This window comes from Bactrocera latifrons, unplaced genomic scaffold, assembly GCF_001853355.1.
Source record: "Bactrocera latifrons isolate USDA-ARS-PBARC rearing strain unplaced genomic scaffold, ASM185335v1 scaffold_203, whole genome shotgun sequence".
Lineage (NCBI taxonomy): Eukaryota > Metazoa > Arthropoda > Insecta > Diptera > Tephritidae > Bactrocera > Bactrocera latifrons.
This window is the reverse complement of record NW_017535553.1, coordinates 500,726-519,159: the sequence shown is the minus strand read 5'-3', so window position 1 is coordinate 519,159 and position 18,434 is coordinate 500,726. Positions and strand designations below refer to the sequence as shown.

Here is an 18,434-nt window from a genome sequence, read left to right as displayed (position 1 = left end):
GGTTCACAACCACGCCTGAAATCTCGATTATCACTTTATCATGCGAGAGTATAAAATGTTCGGTGACACCCGAACTTAGCCCTTCCTTACTTGTTTTTTATTATTATTTTCCACTAAAACTGTTTTTTTATTCCTATAACATGTGTTAAGGTTCTTTTTAACCAATGACTACTGTATTACAAAAAATTCCGATTGATAAGCGGCATATGCCCACAYATATTTTTGTGTATGTATTATGTATGCTTGCTTTACCACAAAGCGATAAGAACTATAATATTTATATCTGAGGAAATCCCAACTGAATATTTTAGTGATACATTTTAATACAGGGTGCGTACCGTACCGACAAACGATGCGATTGTACTTCCGCAGATTGTACTATAAAATTCTCAGAGTTTTTATAGATATGAAAAAATTAATTAAAATKATTTGGAATATGGAGATATTTCTAAATGGAGTTTCAACTAGAAGACCGACATGCCTAACATGTGAGATGAACCGCCCTAACTGAAGCTTAGTCCACAAGCATACAGGGTTTGTCCGGAAAGTGATAGGACCGAGTCGATTTAAATAGATTTAATAGAACCAATCGTTTCAATTATTTTAAAASTTTCAAAATAGGCTCCTTCTGCGTTGATGCAGCGCTGCCAGCGCGATTTYCAAGCATTGAAGGTCTCACGGAAGGCATTCTMTGRAACTTGGCGTTGACGGTTTGTCCAGGAGRAACAAATTCATGTTGGACGATGCCTTTGATGSCAAAAAAACCATGAGTATCGAGCACCACTCACAGGAACACGWCGCGCGAAAATGTTTGTCCTCACTCTCCAGGTGCTTCGCCCGCTACCGAATCTAGTCTATGTGCGCACGCTTTGAGGGACAGGTGCGGCGGAAAAGAAGCAATCATATTACTYTCCGGACAAACCCTGTATATCGCTTTCTATACGTGGGTATTCTCTGATTTCGCAGCATGCACAGAACGATCTGTAATTATCAGTTGAACTAACAGAAGCGCGGGAATGTTGATAATTCTGAAATCATAATAATATATTTACACACAAACGTACCACATAAATAATAACAAAGCAAAGTATATAATATGTATATTAAAGAAGCGAAATGCGCGAAAACAAACATGCGAAGATATGTGGCCTGATCAGTAGTGTACATCATTATTTCCTTTGGAATACTGAAAGCGGGCGGTTAATACACATCAAAGCGGGCGATTCCAAGCAACTAGTACCACATAGAACTGCTGGTATTTCACAATAAGGACTGCRGCGATGTTTCAATCGGTAGTAGCACACCTATCCGTCYCACAACCAATTCAACATGGAAGCAAAGTAAAGTTCTATGTGTTGATGATTTGTTGTTTGCTCAGCATAAAAGCCGCGACAGCGTTCACCATCACCGGCAGATATTGCCAGCGAAATGTTAGTGTGAAATATCAAGTACCAGTGCTGCATACGAATGAYCGCCAACATATACAGCGTASCGCAGATCTCAGTGATGTTTTGGAAACAGCAGAGCACAACACGCCCTTAGGCAACGTCACYGTAGCCAACGCCACCCAAAACTATCTCACATATGAACCGCGCGTACGCTGGGAAATCACCAAAGTGTGCTGTCCTGGCTACAGTCCACTGTTCTTCGGCTTTTGCGAACCCATCTGTGCTACTGGCTGCCCGCGCTACAGCCATTGTGCTACGCCCAATCAGTGTCATTGTTTGCCGGGTTACGAGGAGCATCATCCGAACAATAAGAAGCTGCATCAGCTGGATTGTCGGCCAGTCTGTGCTAAYGGCTGCCCGCGGCATAGTCAATGCGTGGCTCGAAATCGTTGTCATTGTAGTGAAGGCTTTCGGAATACCAACAAATGGTGGTTCCTGCCGTTGAAGTGCGAAGGCATAAAGTGCGCAGCGCCCGATCAGCGTTACGATGTCGCACAGCGCTTGTGCGTGAAGATAGAGATGAGTATGGAAGAATTGATGCGAAAGGTCGCTGAACGCTTAACAAAAGGTTTGACTAATGCTACGGTGTACGATAGTGGAGAGCAAAGTAGTGATGAAGARGCATCTAGTGAAGAGATGGATAATAAAATTGTGCCAGAGATTAATACGTAATGTACGTTTGTAGATTTAGACGTAGGTAGTTTCGAGAGTTTTAACCCCATAAGAAGGATGTCAAAATTTTTTTTATTAAAACTAAGCTTGTGTTTATATGTTCTAATGTAAATAAGAGGTTTAAGTAAAGCGAATAAATGTGGACTATAATATATATAGAAATATATTTACTACATGTTCTCATATAAAGGTAATAAATACCGTCATCTAAGAGAGTTTCATTCTCTGGTAGAACACCCASAGGTGATCTAGTAATCGATGCCCAGAGTATACTAAAATTATGGAGGGAATACTTTTCCAGCCTGCTGAATGGCAGTGAAAGCATAACACCAGGAGACTCCTCTTTTACTGGCGATGGGGTAGACGTTCCATTGTCCGACCATGAAGAAGTTCTAAAAGCAATTACCGCTCAGAAATACAAYAAAGCGGCKGGGGCCGATGGATTGCCGTCCGAGTTATTCAAGCACGGCTACGAGGAACTGGTAAGGAGCATGCATCAGTTTCTTTGTAGAATTTGGTCGCATAAAAGCATGCCCAGACCCAACAATCTGCGCCCACTACTGTGGGATAAGCCTTCTCAACATCGCATATAAGGTTCCACCGCCGCCGCCACCACCGAAGACATCAACCAGCTGGGCAGCGGCATCAGGGCCCGGACATTCCAAGTGAATGCCCTCAAATCGTTATCTTTATTTCGTTTGCTATGGTCATCAAAATAGGGGTCGGGGGTCTTTCATCCAGGCTGTTTTTTATATGATAGGTTCCAAACACAGCGGCCAATCCTCTGAAAGCGATGTTTCGAATCCTCACTTTAGCTCGCCTTCAAACGGACGTTCTTAGGCTGCCGAGGGGATACTTAGTCAAAGACCGTAAGATGACTCCATCCTCCAGGATTTAGCCAAATCAACAACTGACCAGATATTTACCATGCACCAAACTTTGTAAAAGTCCCGTGAAAAGAGAATCGACCGAAGTAAAGTCCTCTGTCGACGAACAAAGACCAAACTCTATAAGACACTCATCATTCCCGACCTAGGTTATGGTTCAGAGGCATAGACAATGACATGATAAGTCGATGGTACGAGTTTTCTAAAAGAAGAAACGATTGGCGCGCTGTTGTTAACTCGGCTATAACTGCGTAAGCGATGTCTACGCCATTAAAGAAGAAGAAGATCATTGAAACCACTATTGTGTGTACTAATCGCTGTGCAAAGAAGCAATCTAAAATCTATTCTTTTTCATTAGAATATGATATTTTCACTCGTAATAAGTCCGAAAATAAATACTACAAAAGGGGATTATAGTCTCAACTAATGATAATTTTCTTTAAATTCACCATAATTTTGAGTTGAAATAATTTTTATTAAATAAGGTGTTTATAATAGCACAAAATTGAAAGTAATTAAATTTCGACGGGAAGGCAGCTCTCAGAAAACACTTATCAAATCGTAATAATCCATGGAAAACCCATCCAGTCCAACAACAAGGAAGTTATTGTTACTTCATACAAAGTAGTGGATTATTTAAATACGGAGGGCATACAAAACAACAAAAATGTTGAAAATATGTTGCGGTTTTGTCTGGAAAATCCAGAATAATGGAGCACTTTGTACAATGTTGTATTTATTTCTTACGTATACAACATAAACAGGGTGCGTGTTATGACAGTTTGATTCACGATGTTTTTGTAAATAGCCGCTTTACTGGTTAGCTGAAGGATGGTGTTCCGAAGTGGAACCCTTTTTAGTGGTCTTATACCCATTTAAAGAGAGTTTTTGCACGGCACTTTGGGCGCGGGCGCTTCGTATAAAAACTTGCTATCGTCTTCAGCTCAGCCTGTTCAACATTTTCTATTTGTTTTAAAATATTTCACAGCACTGTATATTAACGTCTGATTGTRACTAGAAGCAAAATATAATATTTTAGTGGTTTATTATATTATACATTTATTTGCAATGAAAGATTTTTTTGACCACAACAAATTTTCGTTTTATATGCTTGAATTCAATCTTGAAGTTTTCAGTGCATATTGTGGATTTGAGCGAAACTATTGTAATACAAGTTGTGCTGAAGAGATTTTCAGCAATCACAAGGAATCCTAACTGTGTATTTTACCCAAATTTATTTCTTATTTTGAGATGCGTTTCGAAAATTTAATAACGCTGACGGCCAGCTTCATTTTATTCGGAAGTGTTTCGGCCGATTTGAGTTCAAATATCGAGAAACTGCGGAAAATTCGTAAAAATCAGATCTTGAATAGGTCGGAAGGACAAAATGATTACAACAAATATGAGACAAATGTTGCGGGAGAGGTCAGTTTTCACAACTTATGGTATAATTTAGTGTAAAATAAAATGATTATATGCTTGTCAGTGATCACAGAAATGAAAGAATTAAATAACATGTAGTGCTTAAGTATCGAGTATAGAGGAGAATCTCTCGTCAAATATAAATTTTTTTGCCCCGTATATAAGCCTTACACATTAACTTGTGAACGCAATTATTTTCGACATGAAAAACGTTAATTCGGTTGCATTGAAGCGCTTACAAATTAAAAAAAAAAAAAACTAACTAATAACTCGAACTCTTCATTTAGCAATAGAAGTCAAATGGCATACATATGCCCTGCCATTACTCGAAGYTTTTTGTAGATTATGGTGATTCGTATGCCAAATCTGCAGGACYATTTTCTCAATGTCTGGTTAGCAGCCACTTGTTAGTAAAGTTCTGGTAAACTTAACTAAGATTTCTTCTTTCGGTAAAGAGTCTCTTCTGACTAGAACTAGAACTGACAGATGCTATTAACCTAACTGAGAGAACAGCCTTAAATTTTTTAATTTTTCCATTGACATTTATTAKTATGAACATATTCAAAATTAAACCTCAAATACAATCCCCTGGATTCTTGTAGCAACGAAAATGTTTTCGCTCTTATGCGTAAATGAAATTTTCACTGTATGGAATAGTTTAKCATATGAATAATAGTACACAATGTATACCAKGGCAACGCGTGGCCAGATCCACTAGTATCCTTACAAGTTTTATGTGGCTTTCGATATTATATACCYATTTCACGATTTTAAATTGCTTTTACCTACTCACGGCTACCAATAGATTTTACGATTTCAAAATAAATAAATTCGCCGAAGCTATTGAACTCAGCCAAAGTTAAAATTTTTGCTTTATTTTATAACTAAACTCTCTTATTCGGTTTCAAGTTTTTCAGGTCTATAGTATGTAGTATAAATATACTATGTGTATGTAGTTTACATATTATTGTGGTGATAGTTTAACGTTAGGACGTTAACTCCGCCCAATGACAAAAAATAAAAACCCTAATTTGCGTCAATATTTAATAATAAATAACTACTATATTCCTTTCCTTTTGCTTTATATACGTACAGKTATGTGGAGAGGGCTATGAGGCAAGATTTTGCAACGAAACTGTATTTTCTTGTGWACCCGTGTGTCCTGCAGGCTGCGAAAATGGCACGTGCATCGCGCCGGGTATTTGCGATTGTGCGGAAGGCTACGAGTTGCGCAGTATTGCGGAAAAGACTGTATGTATACCGTTACATCTAAATAACGATGTGAGGCTAACAGAAGAACATGCATTAAGCAAACGGAACGCTGAGGCTACTGCTGATTTCAGTATGTGTTCCTGTCAATGCTGGAGATATGATTCCGAAAACTTCTGCATGAAACTTTGCGAGTCAGAAAATAATCAGTGTCTGGACCAGAAGTTCTCRGTTTGCCATGAGTCGAATCAATCTATAGTTTATAAAAAGGACAGTGCGAATTGGAAAGTATACCATTGTGCTGATAATGCGATGGATGCTAAAAATGCCGCTTATATTAAAAAGGCGCGTTGGATCATTACTATCGGCTGCATTTTTATTGGAATCATGTTGATCCCCATCGTTTATCTGTGTGTGCGTATATATCAAACTCGACATGAGACAGGTGGGTCGCTTAGTCGATGTAGTCAATTTTGTTATAGAAAATAAAATTTCATATAATATTTTGTTTTTCAGGTGCACATGATATYCCCATAAGCTTACTTATGAAGTTTTGAGATGACTTTTTGGCGGCGCGACGCRGAGTATATTATTTATAGCATAATGCAGTATTTAACGAGTTTAAAATATAAATAAAAATCATTGAAAACAACTACAACGTAACGAGATTAAATTTAACCCTTTAGTCCCTGAATACCAATTTCGCGTATGTAATCAAAATACTAGATTAGAATAACTATATTGCATCAACATATAACATTTCTTTTGAAATAATTTTAAAAAAATGTTTAGGGAACCCATGGGGTAAGGGGGAGTGTTGGTACATATGGGCACCAGTAGGGTTTTTATCTGGTACAAATATGTACCAACAGGTAAGAAGAAGCTAACAACTTTTTATATATTTTTTAGTGTTACTCATATATTTTGCAAATGTATTAGTTTATTTTGTATGATACAGCTTGAAATAATCTTTACACAACGGTACATTACATTCATCGCAAATCGTTTTGGTTCTTTTTTGGATTTTCATTACCGAACAACGAGTACAGCGTCTTCTAACGGCAAATTCTATAGGGAGATGTAATGCTGATCCATAAAGTTTTCTTTTCTTCCAAATTGGACCTCTTTTTGGTAATGGTAACTCAGTAGTATTTTTTCCTTCGGCAATCAATTCCTCGGCAAGATTCATCACATATGTTAGATAAGGAACTTTCTCATTCTTACACCTCAAGTCGTTGTAAATAATCCATGCGTTTGTTGTACACATCCCAAGGCGAGTATAAAACACTTTTTTCCACCACTTCGAGGACTTTCTGTCGTGATGGTAGAGACTTATGAATTGATCTGCGTGGTCAACTCCTCCCATTTTTTGCCGATAGAATGCAATTGCTTCCCGGCAGTCAATTTCCTCTGTTTGGCCTGTCTTATCCTTTTTTGAAATTTTAGTTACTTTAGGTTTATGACAACTACTCATTAATAAGACTTCCTTCGTATCTTGCCACTTCGTACACCAAAGTCCCGTGTCGGTGCATCTGAACTTCAATTCTCCTCGTTTGAGTTTTCCTGTTATTGATGGTACATTTTTGCGATTAGTCATGCAGGTGCCAACCGCCGCAAAATTGATAGTTTCCAGTAAATTTACACTGGTGAAAAAGCGATCAAGGCATAGAACAACGTCAGGAACTTTAATTGTTCCGACAAGTGTCTTAACAACTTTTTCTCCAAGAGTTAATGCATCGCTACTTACTTCTGTACCTTTACCAATGTACACATTGAGATCATATGTATATCCAGAATCGGCATCGCAACGAAGCTATAGTTTGATAACTCGTTTGATTGGTTTCATGGGCACCTATTACTTTAGAGAAGAACGTCCCTTGAACCTAGTCATACTCTCATCAATGCTCTGGAATGGACTATCTTGACGACATTTACTAAAGCTGTGTTTCCAACGGGAAATCAAGTCATCGACATAATATGATTTTGTGGCATCCGGTGGTTTATTTGGCTGGGAAAGGTAAAGCTTGGAAGTAAGGACCATAGATCTATCACGAGAAATACAGTTTTCTATTGTTCGATTTCCCATAGATTCTTTTTGACTCCAATAATGCTTTAGTCCAGGAAGCTTATTATATGACATGATAAGCATACATCCTATAATTTTTTGCATTTCATCCTTATCTGTTAGTTTTATCATTTTTTGTTGTTGCCCTTTACACTTGTTCAATAACTCAAGTCGTTGATTAGCGACTATATGTAAATATAAGGAATGCGGAAAGAGTTTATGGAAAATTTCCATTGCAGTGGATTGTTTTGATACATCACATACACTGGACCTTTGTAGTGGAATAGTTTTGGCAGGACGGAATGAATCGCTCGGTTCAAACCAATCAAAAATGCGATTGATGATATTAGGTTGAAAACATTCAGCTTCAGATTCTGTAGATGAATCCTCAGAAACATGCAATGGGTTTTTTGGCTGGCTGTGATGTTGACGACTCCTGAAAATCACTTTGAATATATTCAAACTCATTCTCATTTTCTGATGCAGTTTCTTCTTCACTATCTTCAAATGATGAATCTGTTTTATCTTCACTAGGATCATATTCGTCAGATGAACCCGCAGAAAAATCCGACAGACTTTCAACCACTTTCTCTTCGGAAATAAAACAAATGTTTACAATGTCACTTCTGATTCGCCCTTTTTTTACTAAAAATCACTTGTAATTACACATTCAGCTCCGATAACACGTGGGTAAGAGACAAACTGTAAAACTTACGCCTGCCATACTTTCAAAAATATTTAGAGTTACCGGCTGGTATAATTTTATACCGTTTTTAGAGCAATTTAAGACTTTAAGGGTATTTAAAATTGCGCTGGTAAATATGTGTACCACTCGGGACGAAAGGGTTAAGTGAAATTATTATAGGAGTAGGAGCGAGGAACACAGTTCAAAAAAACTAGAACTAGTAGAGTTTAATCAAATTTNTAGAACAACACCTGAGGAGTATTTCGAATTTTGTAACATCGTTTTTTCTTGTAATTAAATATTAATTTTAGAAGGTTATTATAATTGCATTGAACTTCTATCACAAATCAAGTAAATCAAATAATGTCTCCTTGAAATATGCAACGTTTTCTTGCTATATTTTACTTAAAATAATTCATGATTATTGAAGAAATACAGTGTGCCTAAATATGTGTTCTAGTAAGACACACGAACACAAAAAAAAAACTCTTAAGTGAATTTGTATGACAGCTATAGGTTATAGGGACTTCGTATGAATGATTTCTTCCGAGTTTRCACCACTGTCCCAGGAAAATACGGAATGCCTAACTTCGTGAAGATATAGCATCAAACGAAAAAGTTGTTCATACCAACGCTTGATTCCAATTCCCTGAGAGACCTTGCCAATATCTTAGCCAGTAATCCATAGTAAATTGCTTGAAATCTCGTTAAATAAAACAGTTGTCCAAGCAGTCACTTGATATCAAGTGTTCAGCTTGCATGGCTATAGTGGTCTGATATCATCAGGTCGTGTGCAAAATTTTAAATCCATATCTTAAAATATGTGGCGCTAGTTCGCATATATACGTACAGAAAAATGGATACACAAACAGACGGACACGACTCAGCCCATCGCGCTGATTATTAAAATTAATTAAATTTTACAGAGCCTGCGCCTTTCCTTCTATGTTCTACAAACATCGTTGCAAACATATTATACTCTATTCGGWGTATAAAATTGTGTTCTAGTTAAAAATAGTATAGCATTTTTTCAGGGGACTGAATCTCCAACTTTTTATRTACAGGGTTTGTCCGGGAAGTAATAAGACTGAGCCGATTTAAAAAAATTTGTTGAACTAATCGTTTCAATTATTTTAAAACCTTCCAAATTTTCTGCTTCTGCGTCGATCCAGCGCGATGTCCAAGCATTGAAGGCGTTACGAAAAGCATACACTTTTGAGCTGAGATGCATGCTGCTTGGATCCCCTCTGCCGTCTCAAAATGCTTGGCCTACTTCGGCCTTTTCAGGCAAGGAAACCACAAAAGTCCGGGGGTGCTGGGCGGAAGCGTTGGGATGCCGGCCTTGATTAAGAAGCTGTTAGCAAGAAAGAAGGTGTGAGACGGGGTGTTGTCGTGGTGCAACTTCCAATCRGCTGTGATGTCGGACCCGATGGACGCATCGTTTAAGTCCTTTGATGACTTCCACGTAAAACTTGGCGTTGACAGTTTGGCCAGAAGGAACGAATTCATGATGGACGATGCCTTTGATGAAGAGGCAATGCGGATCGTTTTCACTTTGGATTTGCTCATTCAAAACTCAGAACTCAAACTCAAACTTCAGAACTTCATCAAAAACATCTTCCCGGCGGTCAGGAGCCACCAAAGCACACCACTTCTTGCTAAAGCAACATCTTGGTAAGCCTGTTTAATCATATCAAACGTCTCTGTCGCAGATTTGCCAAGTTTCACACATAATTCGCGCGAAAATGTTTGTTCTGATTATCCAGGTCCTTGTAGACAACTGCCCAGCCGCTCGTTCGTTACTTAAGAACGCCCTCTACCGAATGCAGTCGGTGCGCGCACGCTCTGTAGTACATTCGAGGCGAAAGAAAATCAGTCATATTATTTTCCGGACAAACCCTGTATAACGCAATATCTTCTGCATTAGAAAATAATACTATGGCTTTCTCAATCAAAGWAAGGGATAATTTTAAGCCTAGCACTGAAGAAATTTTTGGTATGGCATAGAGTTCGGGCACAATTTATCACGAGGTTTAGAATTAATATTTTATATTTATTATAATAATTTTAACGTTTTTATAATTACTATCACAAGACAACTAAGTTTATCACACATATATCCACAAAACTAAAGGAAATATGCTAGCATGTTACTAAAACTAATTGGGCACACATTGTGTCGATCGTTCATGATATGTAAAGCCGGGATTGCAGATGCAGCGATTGTTGCTATAACAAATGCCATTGTCGCATTTCCTAAAAAGAAAAATTGGAATTATTGTGCTGGGAATATATGTACAGTGTATGCGTTGGTGCGGTACTCACTGATAACACTCGCGCTGGCACACACCATCCTTGAGTTCATAGCCCGGTGTACAGTAGCATACGTTCGGCTCACGGCACTCGCCACCCTCACCGCAATCCGGATCGCATGCTGCCACACAGCCATCATTTGTTAGTTGGTAACCCTTCGCACAGCCACACACCTCCGGTTCGGTGCAATTGTGACGCGGATTCATGCCACAGCCGTTGCTGCAAATGGGTCGACAAAATTTGCGGGTCTCATCCAACTTAAAGCCGGCGTCACACTGGCAGGTGCCATCAAGAAAGCAGCGTCCGTTCAGACAACCCAGCGGACAAGCGAAAACACAATCGCCATTATCGTTTGCGACGAAATTATCGAAGCATTCGCATACATTGGGCGCAATACAGCGTCCGTTTCGGCAATTCTCACACAGTGGCTGGCAGAGTGTATTGCCGCGCCAACGTAATGGCGCATAGCCAGCGCAGCAGACTAGAAGTTTTTGCTGTTGATTGCGTTGATCCAATTGAACGCGTTGCGCATAAGGATATTTGTTGATCAGCTCCACGCTGGAATGACATGACGGGGAATAATACGATTAATATTGTTACAAAATGTTATAGAAACGAAAGTTCGTTCGCTTTCGGGATTTCGAAAATTGACGAAATCTCGTCAATAGATGTCGTTGCAGTTCTATGTCTTCAGTTATACCATACCAGGTGGACTCTGATCGACCTGTCGTTTTGAAAGTTGATGAAATTATGGAAAATATTGACCAGGGCCATCACATAAGCAGCCATGACTTCGCTAAGGAACTTGACATTCGTCATCAAAATGTTTGGGACCATTTAAAGAAGTCTAGCTACAAAATGAAGCTCGATATTTGGGTACCACATGAATTTTCTGTGAAAAATTTATGGGACCGAATTAACATTTGCGATTCTTTGCTGAAACGAAATGAAATCAAATCATTTCTAAAGCGAATGGTAACAGGGAACGAAAAGTGTATTAAGTACGACAATAATGTGCGAAAAAGATCATGGTCTAAGCGTGGTGAAGCTCAGAAAATGGTCGCAAAGCCAGGATTGACGCCTCGAAAGGTTATGCTGAGTGTTTGGTCGGTTTGGAAAGAAATTATCCACTATGAGCTGYTCCAGCCTGGTCGAACGATTGATTCTACATTTTATTCTTAACAACTAATGAGATTRGAGCAAGCAATTGAAAAAACGACCAGAACTGATCAACGGAAAGGGACTTTGTCTTCTATCAAGACAACATCCTTGATGACTCGGTAAAAACTGGGAGAGCTTGGGTGGGAAGTTTTGATACATCCACATATACATGTATCACTGATGGGACTACAATTTGTTTCGGTCAATGCTGAACTCTCTTAATGGAGTAAAGTTGGTTTCAAGAGAAGCCGAAAATTACTTCGTCGCAGTTTTAGACTGATAATGTCTCTAGCGGAACTGACCTGAACAATTTTTTCGCAGTTTATATTATTACACTTAAACGGTAATCCATGTCAAATTTCGTGAAGATATCACGTTAAATGAGGAAGTTTCCCATGCAAGCATTTGATTCCGATCATTCAGTTTGTATGGCARCWATATGCTATAGTGGTCCGATATCGGCAGTTCCGACAAATGAGTAGCTTCTTGAAAAGAAAATTAAGTTTCACAACGATATCTTAAAAACTGAGAGAATAGTTCGTATATATACAGACAGACGGACGGATAGCATTCGGACATGGCTAAATCGACTCAGGTCAACATACTGATCATTTATATATACACTTTATGAGGTCTCCGACGCTTCCTTCTGGGTGTTAAAAACTTCGTGACAAACTTAATATACCCTGCTCTAGGTTGAAGTTTGATTAAAATACGAAAATACGAAAATATTTTTTCGACTACCCTATATATAATATGATTGGTGGTGATAGAGATCTAAATACGTATCAATCCTTAATTATATTTTAACTCATCATCATTCACAAAATGAGCATAAAATAATGCCAAACCCTTCCGATTTAATACCGAACACCATTGTCTATTGATTACATTATCGCCTAAAGCAAAACATGAAAGTTTCTAAGACTGGCCYAATCAAATCAACTCATGACCTTCARWTGWWWYSRGTAGTTSAAATGATTTCCAATAAAGTATTGACAGACACATAGTACTTACGGCACCCAAATATGACACTTGTTTTCTTCCGATGTCGCCTCGATGGGTAGCTGACTTCTSGTCTGCTTYTCTAGACGCTGTTTTTGTTTTCGCAATTGGCGGCGCGACAGCTGCTCTGCACCCTGTGTTGCCAACTGCCGATTACCATAGTAATAATTTAAATCATTCTCATTGAACTGTCTGCGTGCAGTATCCCTACCGCGATTGGTAGAGCGCTGATACGGCGACACATCATTTGATGCATCGTCCGCTTCACGGGAGTCAACAGTGTAACCACCGTAAGGCTGACGTTGCTGCCGATGATGATGCTGGCTTTCAGCATTGCCGACAATTACAACAAAGTGTAGACACAACAACACCAWGAAGCACAAACTGAATTGTTTACTAGTGAAAACTGTTGTCATGATGGCGTCAAATATATGAAACCTACATATGTATATGTAACTGATATGACACGTTTGATCACTTTCTTATTTTTGCTGGCTTATCTGCCTTAGTTCTGAGATTTGGCGTGCTTGAAATTTGCAATTTTCGATTTTGTTTTTCGCCAAAGAGTTTGCTTTGCACATATATTTTAAACTGTTATTTTTTTAATTTGATTTTTAAGATTATCTTGGTTTTTTTTTTGTTGTTATTTTTCGAAATAAGCCTTATTTTTTGGCTACTCGAGCACTCTAACTAAGTTTAACCGAATATTTTTGATTCCGCACTCAAAATGATTTGCTGTACTAGCGCTCCGTGCGAATAATCCATACTAAAAGTTAGTTGAGCAAATATTCTGCGAATCGGTGGGCGTGATAACTACAAACACTGAGCAATAGTGTTGCCACAGTTCGTCTTTGCCCCCATGTCCGTCGGTTAAGCATTTCTCTTCGCTCATTTCGTGGCGTTTGAACTTTTTGTTTTGTAGGAAGTACGCAAGCTGACGTTGGCCCTCTGAAAGGTCTTTCACAGCGTCGCTTATCAATATTGGCAGCCTATTTGTGTGTATGCGTTGCTGCTCGCATGTGTTATTAATGAGCTTTGTTGTTTTATATTTTTGTTTTCGTTTTTTACCCTTACTAGTGTTCAATCTCATAGCATTAGCATTGCAGTATTGGTGGAGACTTTCGAAAAAAAATAGAAGGTTTCCATCAAGCGATAATCATCTGAGTGAGTTTTTTTAATATTTAAATATTATATACATATGTATATAGTATTTTGTAGAATTATTTTATTTTTAGAAAACGAATATTAATAGAATTTGGCGTTTTATTCGTAAATTAGGGCGATGTTTATTTTATAAAATGGTAAGCTATATATGTATGTACACATATACATAGATACAAGGACGGGTAAAAAATATATATACTATATATATATACTATATATTTTTTTCACTTGGTACTCTGAAAAATAYCTGGCTCTGCTACCATAATAAAACACACCTTTTGGCTTAAATCATTTTTTATTCAACATAGTTTCCTTCAAGGATGATAGACTGTTTATAGCGATCCTTCAAGTTCCCAATAACATTTTGCTTCAAAATAGGCCTCAGTTTCGGCGATCATCTCTTCATTCAATGAATATTTCTTCCCAGTGAGCAATATTTTTTTGATCTAAGAATATAAAATAGTTTCTGAGGCCAGATCTGGAGAATGCGGTAGATGCGGAAGTAATTCGAAGCCCAGTTCATGGTTTTTTGTCATCGACACAGACTTGTGACACGGAACATTGGCTTGGTGAAACAACACTACCTTTTTTCMAATGGTCCAATAACGCTATGAAATAGTCGCTTTATTAGCAGGTTATTTCAAGGTAGTCAGTGCAAGTTATTCCTTGCGGCTTTCAAAATTCAGATGCCATAATCTTGTCAGCCGTTTGCTAATTTACCATGCTTTGGAGCAGGTTTTCATTCGGATGACTGCCGATAGAACTCCCGAGTGATATGATAGAGACATGTTGCTTTTATGGTGACACATCGGCTCCCACCGACTTTGTTCCTTTGTACTTAACCAAGACCGACATCCAAATGCKTCCGCAACCGCCCCACCCGGACWTTTTTTCTTCACCTRACTGAAAAGGCCRATGGAAGGCAAGGATTATGAGACGAACGAGGGGATTCAAGCAGCATGCGCCTCGGCTCTCAAATTTTGGAGAATATCTTCCCTAACGCCTTTTTTGCTTGGAAATCACTCTGGTAGCGCTGCATCGACGCAGAAGGAGCATGTTTAGAAAGTGTTTGTAGAATTGTAACGAYTGATTCAATAAATTTTTTTAAATCGACCTAGTCCTATTACTTTCCGGACAAACCTTGCATTTTATTTTAATTTTTGTTTGAACAACTCATAAACGCTTAGTTTAATCCAAAACAAACGAAATATTTTTTCAAGTAGACGAAAGCGATATATAGTATTTTTTTTATTTGAAAATAAATAGAAATCAAGATCTCATAACTGGAGAGGTTGCTTTTTCACCCACTCTAATAGACGTATATATATGTGAAATATTTGTTATTGTGACACAACCGAAAATTTATGAGAATAAAGTTCAGGTTGAAGTACAAGAAATAACAGTAATATACGACTCAGTGCGACGAGCCTGAATTGAGCACCTATTGAATACACACATATACCCAATTACATACGTGTTTACAGTTACCTATTCATTTAAAACAGTGCAATGGTCTTTCCTCTCGCGCAGCGACGAAGTGTCGAAAACCTTTGAGGACATTCACTTCTATTATTGACACAGTGCACTTTTTATCAATCTCACACAAAATTTTATAAATTGGCATTTCCAAAATTTCTTTATCACTAGCTGTACCGAATGCAAACCAGTTCACTCAATCAACCCAAACCGCAAAGACAACAATACTGTTGCTAAAAGTCATTAAATATTTGCAATTGCAGAACATTTTTGCGCAATGAAAGTCATATTCRTCCTTACGCTGTGGTAAGTACAGAAATAGAAACACATGTTGCGACTACTAAAGTGTTTATGGTACTCGTGTAGCCTGCTGTTGCACGACAGTATGTGCAGCGAGCGATGTCAGCACCAACACAAGGGCGGTAACGAGCGCTTCCCTAAGGACTTCTCTTTCGGCGTTTCGACTGCAGCTTACCAAATAGAAGGCGCTTGGAATGAGGATGGCAAAGGGCTCTCCATTTGGGATACATATACGCATACGCATCCGGAGCGTATACGGGATCGTACTAATGGTGATGTGGCGGCGGAATCTTACTATCGTTTTGAGCAAGATTTAGCGGCGCTGAAGAAACTCAAGGTATGTGAGATGTTTTGAAGAAAACACCATAGAAGTTTATCTATTAAATTAATAATAATTTTCATGCACGTTTTGCTGTGTTCAAGGTCAACTTCTATCGCTTTTCGTTCTCATGGCCCCGCCTGCTGCCCAACGCAGATACGACGGTGATAAATCAAAAGGGCATTGACTACTACAACATGATGATAGACAAGCTGTTGGCGAATAACATTGAACCCATGGTGACGATGTTTCACTGTGACCTCCCGGAGGCGCTCAACAATTTCGGCGGCTTCACCAATGCTATTATTATAAAATATTTCCGTTACTACGCTGAGTTTCTATTCGAAACTTTTGGCGATCGCGTCAAGAAATGGATCACTTTYAATGAACCYTTCGATTACTGCGTTTTGGGCTATGGCAAATCGTACTTTCCACCACTGGTGCATTCACCCGGTGTTGCCGACTACCTCTGCATGGATAATACATTGCGCGCTCATGCCGCCGCTTACCGCGCCTAYAGAGCGAACTATTTCCAGAGGCAAGGCGGTAAAATAGGCATTACAATAAGCAGTCGTTTCTATTACGCGCAGCATAAGAGTGGCGATGAAGACGTCGTTGAACGCGCCATGCAGTACTCGGTAAGTAAAAGGCATTAGAAAACAGATTTTGAAGCTTTGCGCTTTTTAGTSATACCACATCGGAGTTCCTACTTAAAATTGTACTATTGCAGCTTGGTTGGCTGGCCAATCCCATTTTCGGCAAGACTGGCAATTATCCTCAGCTCGTATTGGACGATATTAGAAACAATAGCTTAAGCGAAGGTTTATCCTGGTCGCGCTTGCCGCCGTTTAATGAATTCTGGTCTAAGGTCATTCGAGGTGCTGGCGACTTTYTGGGTCTCAATTACTACACTTCACGTTATGCTGCATTCACTAACACACCCGCCGGCGAGATACCCTCTTGGGAATACGACTCGCAACTTCAATATTCTGTTGATGAGAAGTGGAAGCAGGGCAACTCTAATTGGCTTTACTGTGTTCCGCAAGGACTCGAAGACATTCTAAAGTAAGTAGAGGGTAGAGTAGAGGGGTAACGAATTTACATATATAAATTTTCTAAAGAGGAGCTCTACCTTCTAGTAGCATTTTATTTYTCTTTTACATTGTTTCTTCTTACAATATTAAATATCATCTTTCGTAGATGGATCCGCGACCACTACGACAATGTTGAGGTCTTCATAACGGAAAATGGTTGGTCGGACTATGGCCAGTTAGAGGACACAGAACGCGTCGATTTCCTACAGGCTCACTTGCAAGCGGTGCTAAACGCCATTAATGATGGCTGCAAAGTCACACATTACTCACACTGGAGTTTAATTGATAATTTCGAGTGGAACATGGGCTATACGTAAGCCAAGCTAAAAACTTCTGCTTTACTTCTTTTGCTCACTTTTTGCTTTTCGGTTTGAATTTCAGCCAGAAGTACGGTCTCTATTATTTGAATATGACGAGCCCAAATAAGGATCGCATAGCCAAGAAGTCTGCACATTATTACAGAAGTGTGATCGATGGTAGAAAAATATTACATAACCTAAATTAAGTAAGAAAACCAAAGTATTCATTCTATACMATAACAAATTATATTATATGACTAAAAATAAATACCTCGTAGGCAACTCTTAAAAGAAGCAACTTTTTATAGAAATATCAAAATAATAACTAAAAAATAATGAAAGATCGTATGCACCAATTGTTAGGTTAGCGTAGGTCGTGAGATTGAGCCAAAATTGGAAAACACAAGTTGTCCTTTGTTTAACTAATAATCTCCTAAGAGATAGATCACCAGATACTTATCGATCGACGGTTAATATTAGTGACAGCAACTGTACTTTTGTTCGTCAAAGGCAACGGCGATATTTCATTCCCAGTTTGGAAAACCCTAAACAATAGAGAAGGAAGTGACAAGATGATTTCATCTCGCCTTCCTCCATTTAGCTTCGGAAAAATTTACTAGACAGTGTCCTGGCAGAACACCTATATTTGTCGCGAGATTAGYTAGCTAAGATTCAGCAGAGCGGAAACCGCTTACGTTTCACTCTGCGCCTGAAGGATCTCGTAGTCGCACAAGTTCTGGTTATTCACCACTGAGCTCACTTATGGTCCAACGTCCAACGCCAAAACGCAAGCAGACATCGAAGAAGCGCATCCACTCCAACCGTATGAAATCGGTCTTGCAGTTTTTAGAGACTCCGCTCTGTTTGGACATCCTAAGGGGTTTAATTTAGAAGAAGCTTGGAGCTATCGATAAT

The 18,434-nt window shown here is 38.8% G+C and overlaps 4 protein-coding genes across 4 annotated transcripts; 3 read left to right on the top strand and 1 right to left on the bottom strand.

Moving 5' to 3' along the window:
• The first annotated feature begins 1,107 nt into the window (after window positions 1–1,107).
• Window positions 1,108–2,286, top strand: LOC108968117 (anterior pharynx in excess protein 1). The gene has a single exon (XM_018931903.1). The coding sequence runs from the start codon at window positions 1,281–1,283 to the stop codon at window positions 2,118–2,120; it is 840 nt and encodes a 279-aa protein (XP_018787448.1). The 5' UTR covers window positions 1,108–1,280; the 3' UTR covers window positions 2,121–2,286.
• A 1,871-nt stretch (window positions 2,287–4,157) lies between these two features.
• Window positions 4,158–6,255, top strand: LOC108968118. Its single transcript, XM_018931904.1, has 3 exons — window positions 4,158–4,432; window positions 5,525–6,083; window positions 6,155–6,255. Exons 1-3 carry the CDS (start codon window positions 4,259–4,261, stop codon window positions 6,193–6,195), a joined length of 774 nt encoding a protein of 257 aa, XP_018787449.1. The 5' UTR covers window positions 4,158–4,258; the 3' UTR covers window positions 6,196–6,255.
• Window positions 6,256–10,420: 4,165 nt separating this feature from the next.
• Window positions 10,421–13,675, bottom strand: LOC108968116 (platelet endothelial aggregation receptor 1). Its single transcript, XM_018931902.1, has 3 exons — window positions 12,880–13,675; window positions 10,714–11,259; window positions 10,421–10,644 (listed from the first exon to the last, which is right to left on the bottom strand). The coding sequence occupies exons 1-3, from the start codon at window positions 13,281–13,283 to the stop codon at window positions 10,548–10,550; spliced, it is 1,047 nt and encodes a 348-aa protein (XP_018787447.1). The 5' UTR covers window positions 13,284–13,675; the 3' UTR covers window positions 10,421–10,547.
• Window positions 13,676–15,665: 1,990 nt separating this feature from the next.
• Window positions 15,666–17,813, top strand: LOC108968112 (myrosinase 1-like). The gene is made up of 6 exons (XM_018931897.1): window positions 15,666–15,813; window positions 15,874–16,144; window positions 16,231–16,764; window positions 16,857–17,191; window positions 17,327–17,533; window positions 17,602–17,813. Exons 1-6 carry the CDS (start codon window positions 15,785–15,787, stop codon window positions 17,723–17,725), a joined length of 1,500 nt encoding a protein of 499 aa, XP_018787442.1. The 5' UTR covers window positions 15,666–15,784; the 3' UTR covers window positions 17,726–17,813.
• Window positions 17,814–18,434: the final 621 nt, after the last annotated feature.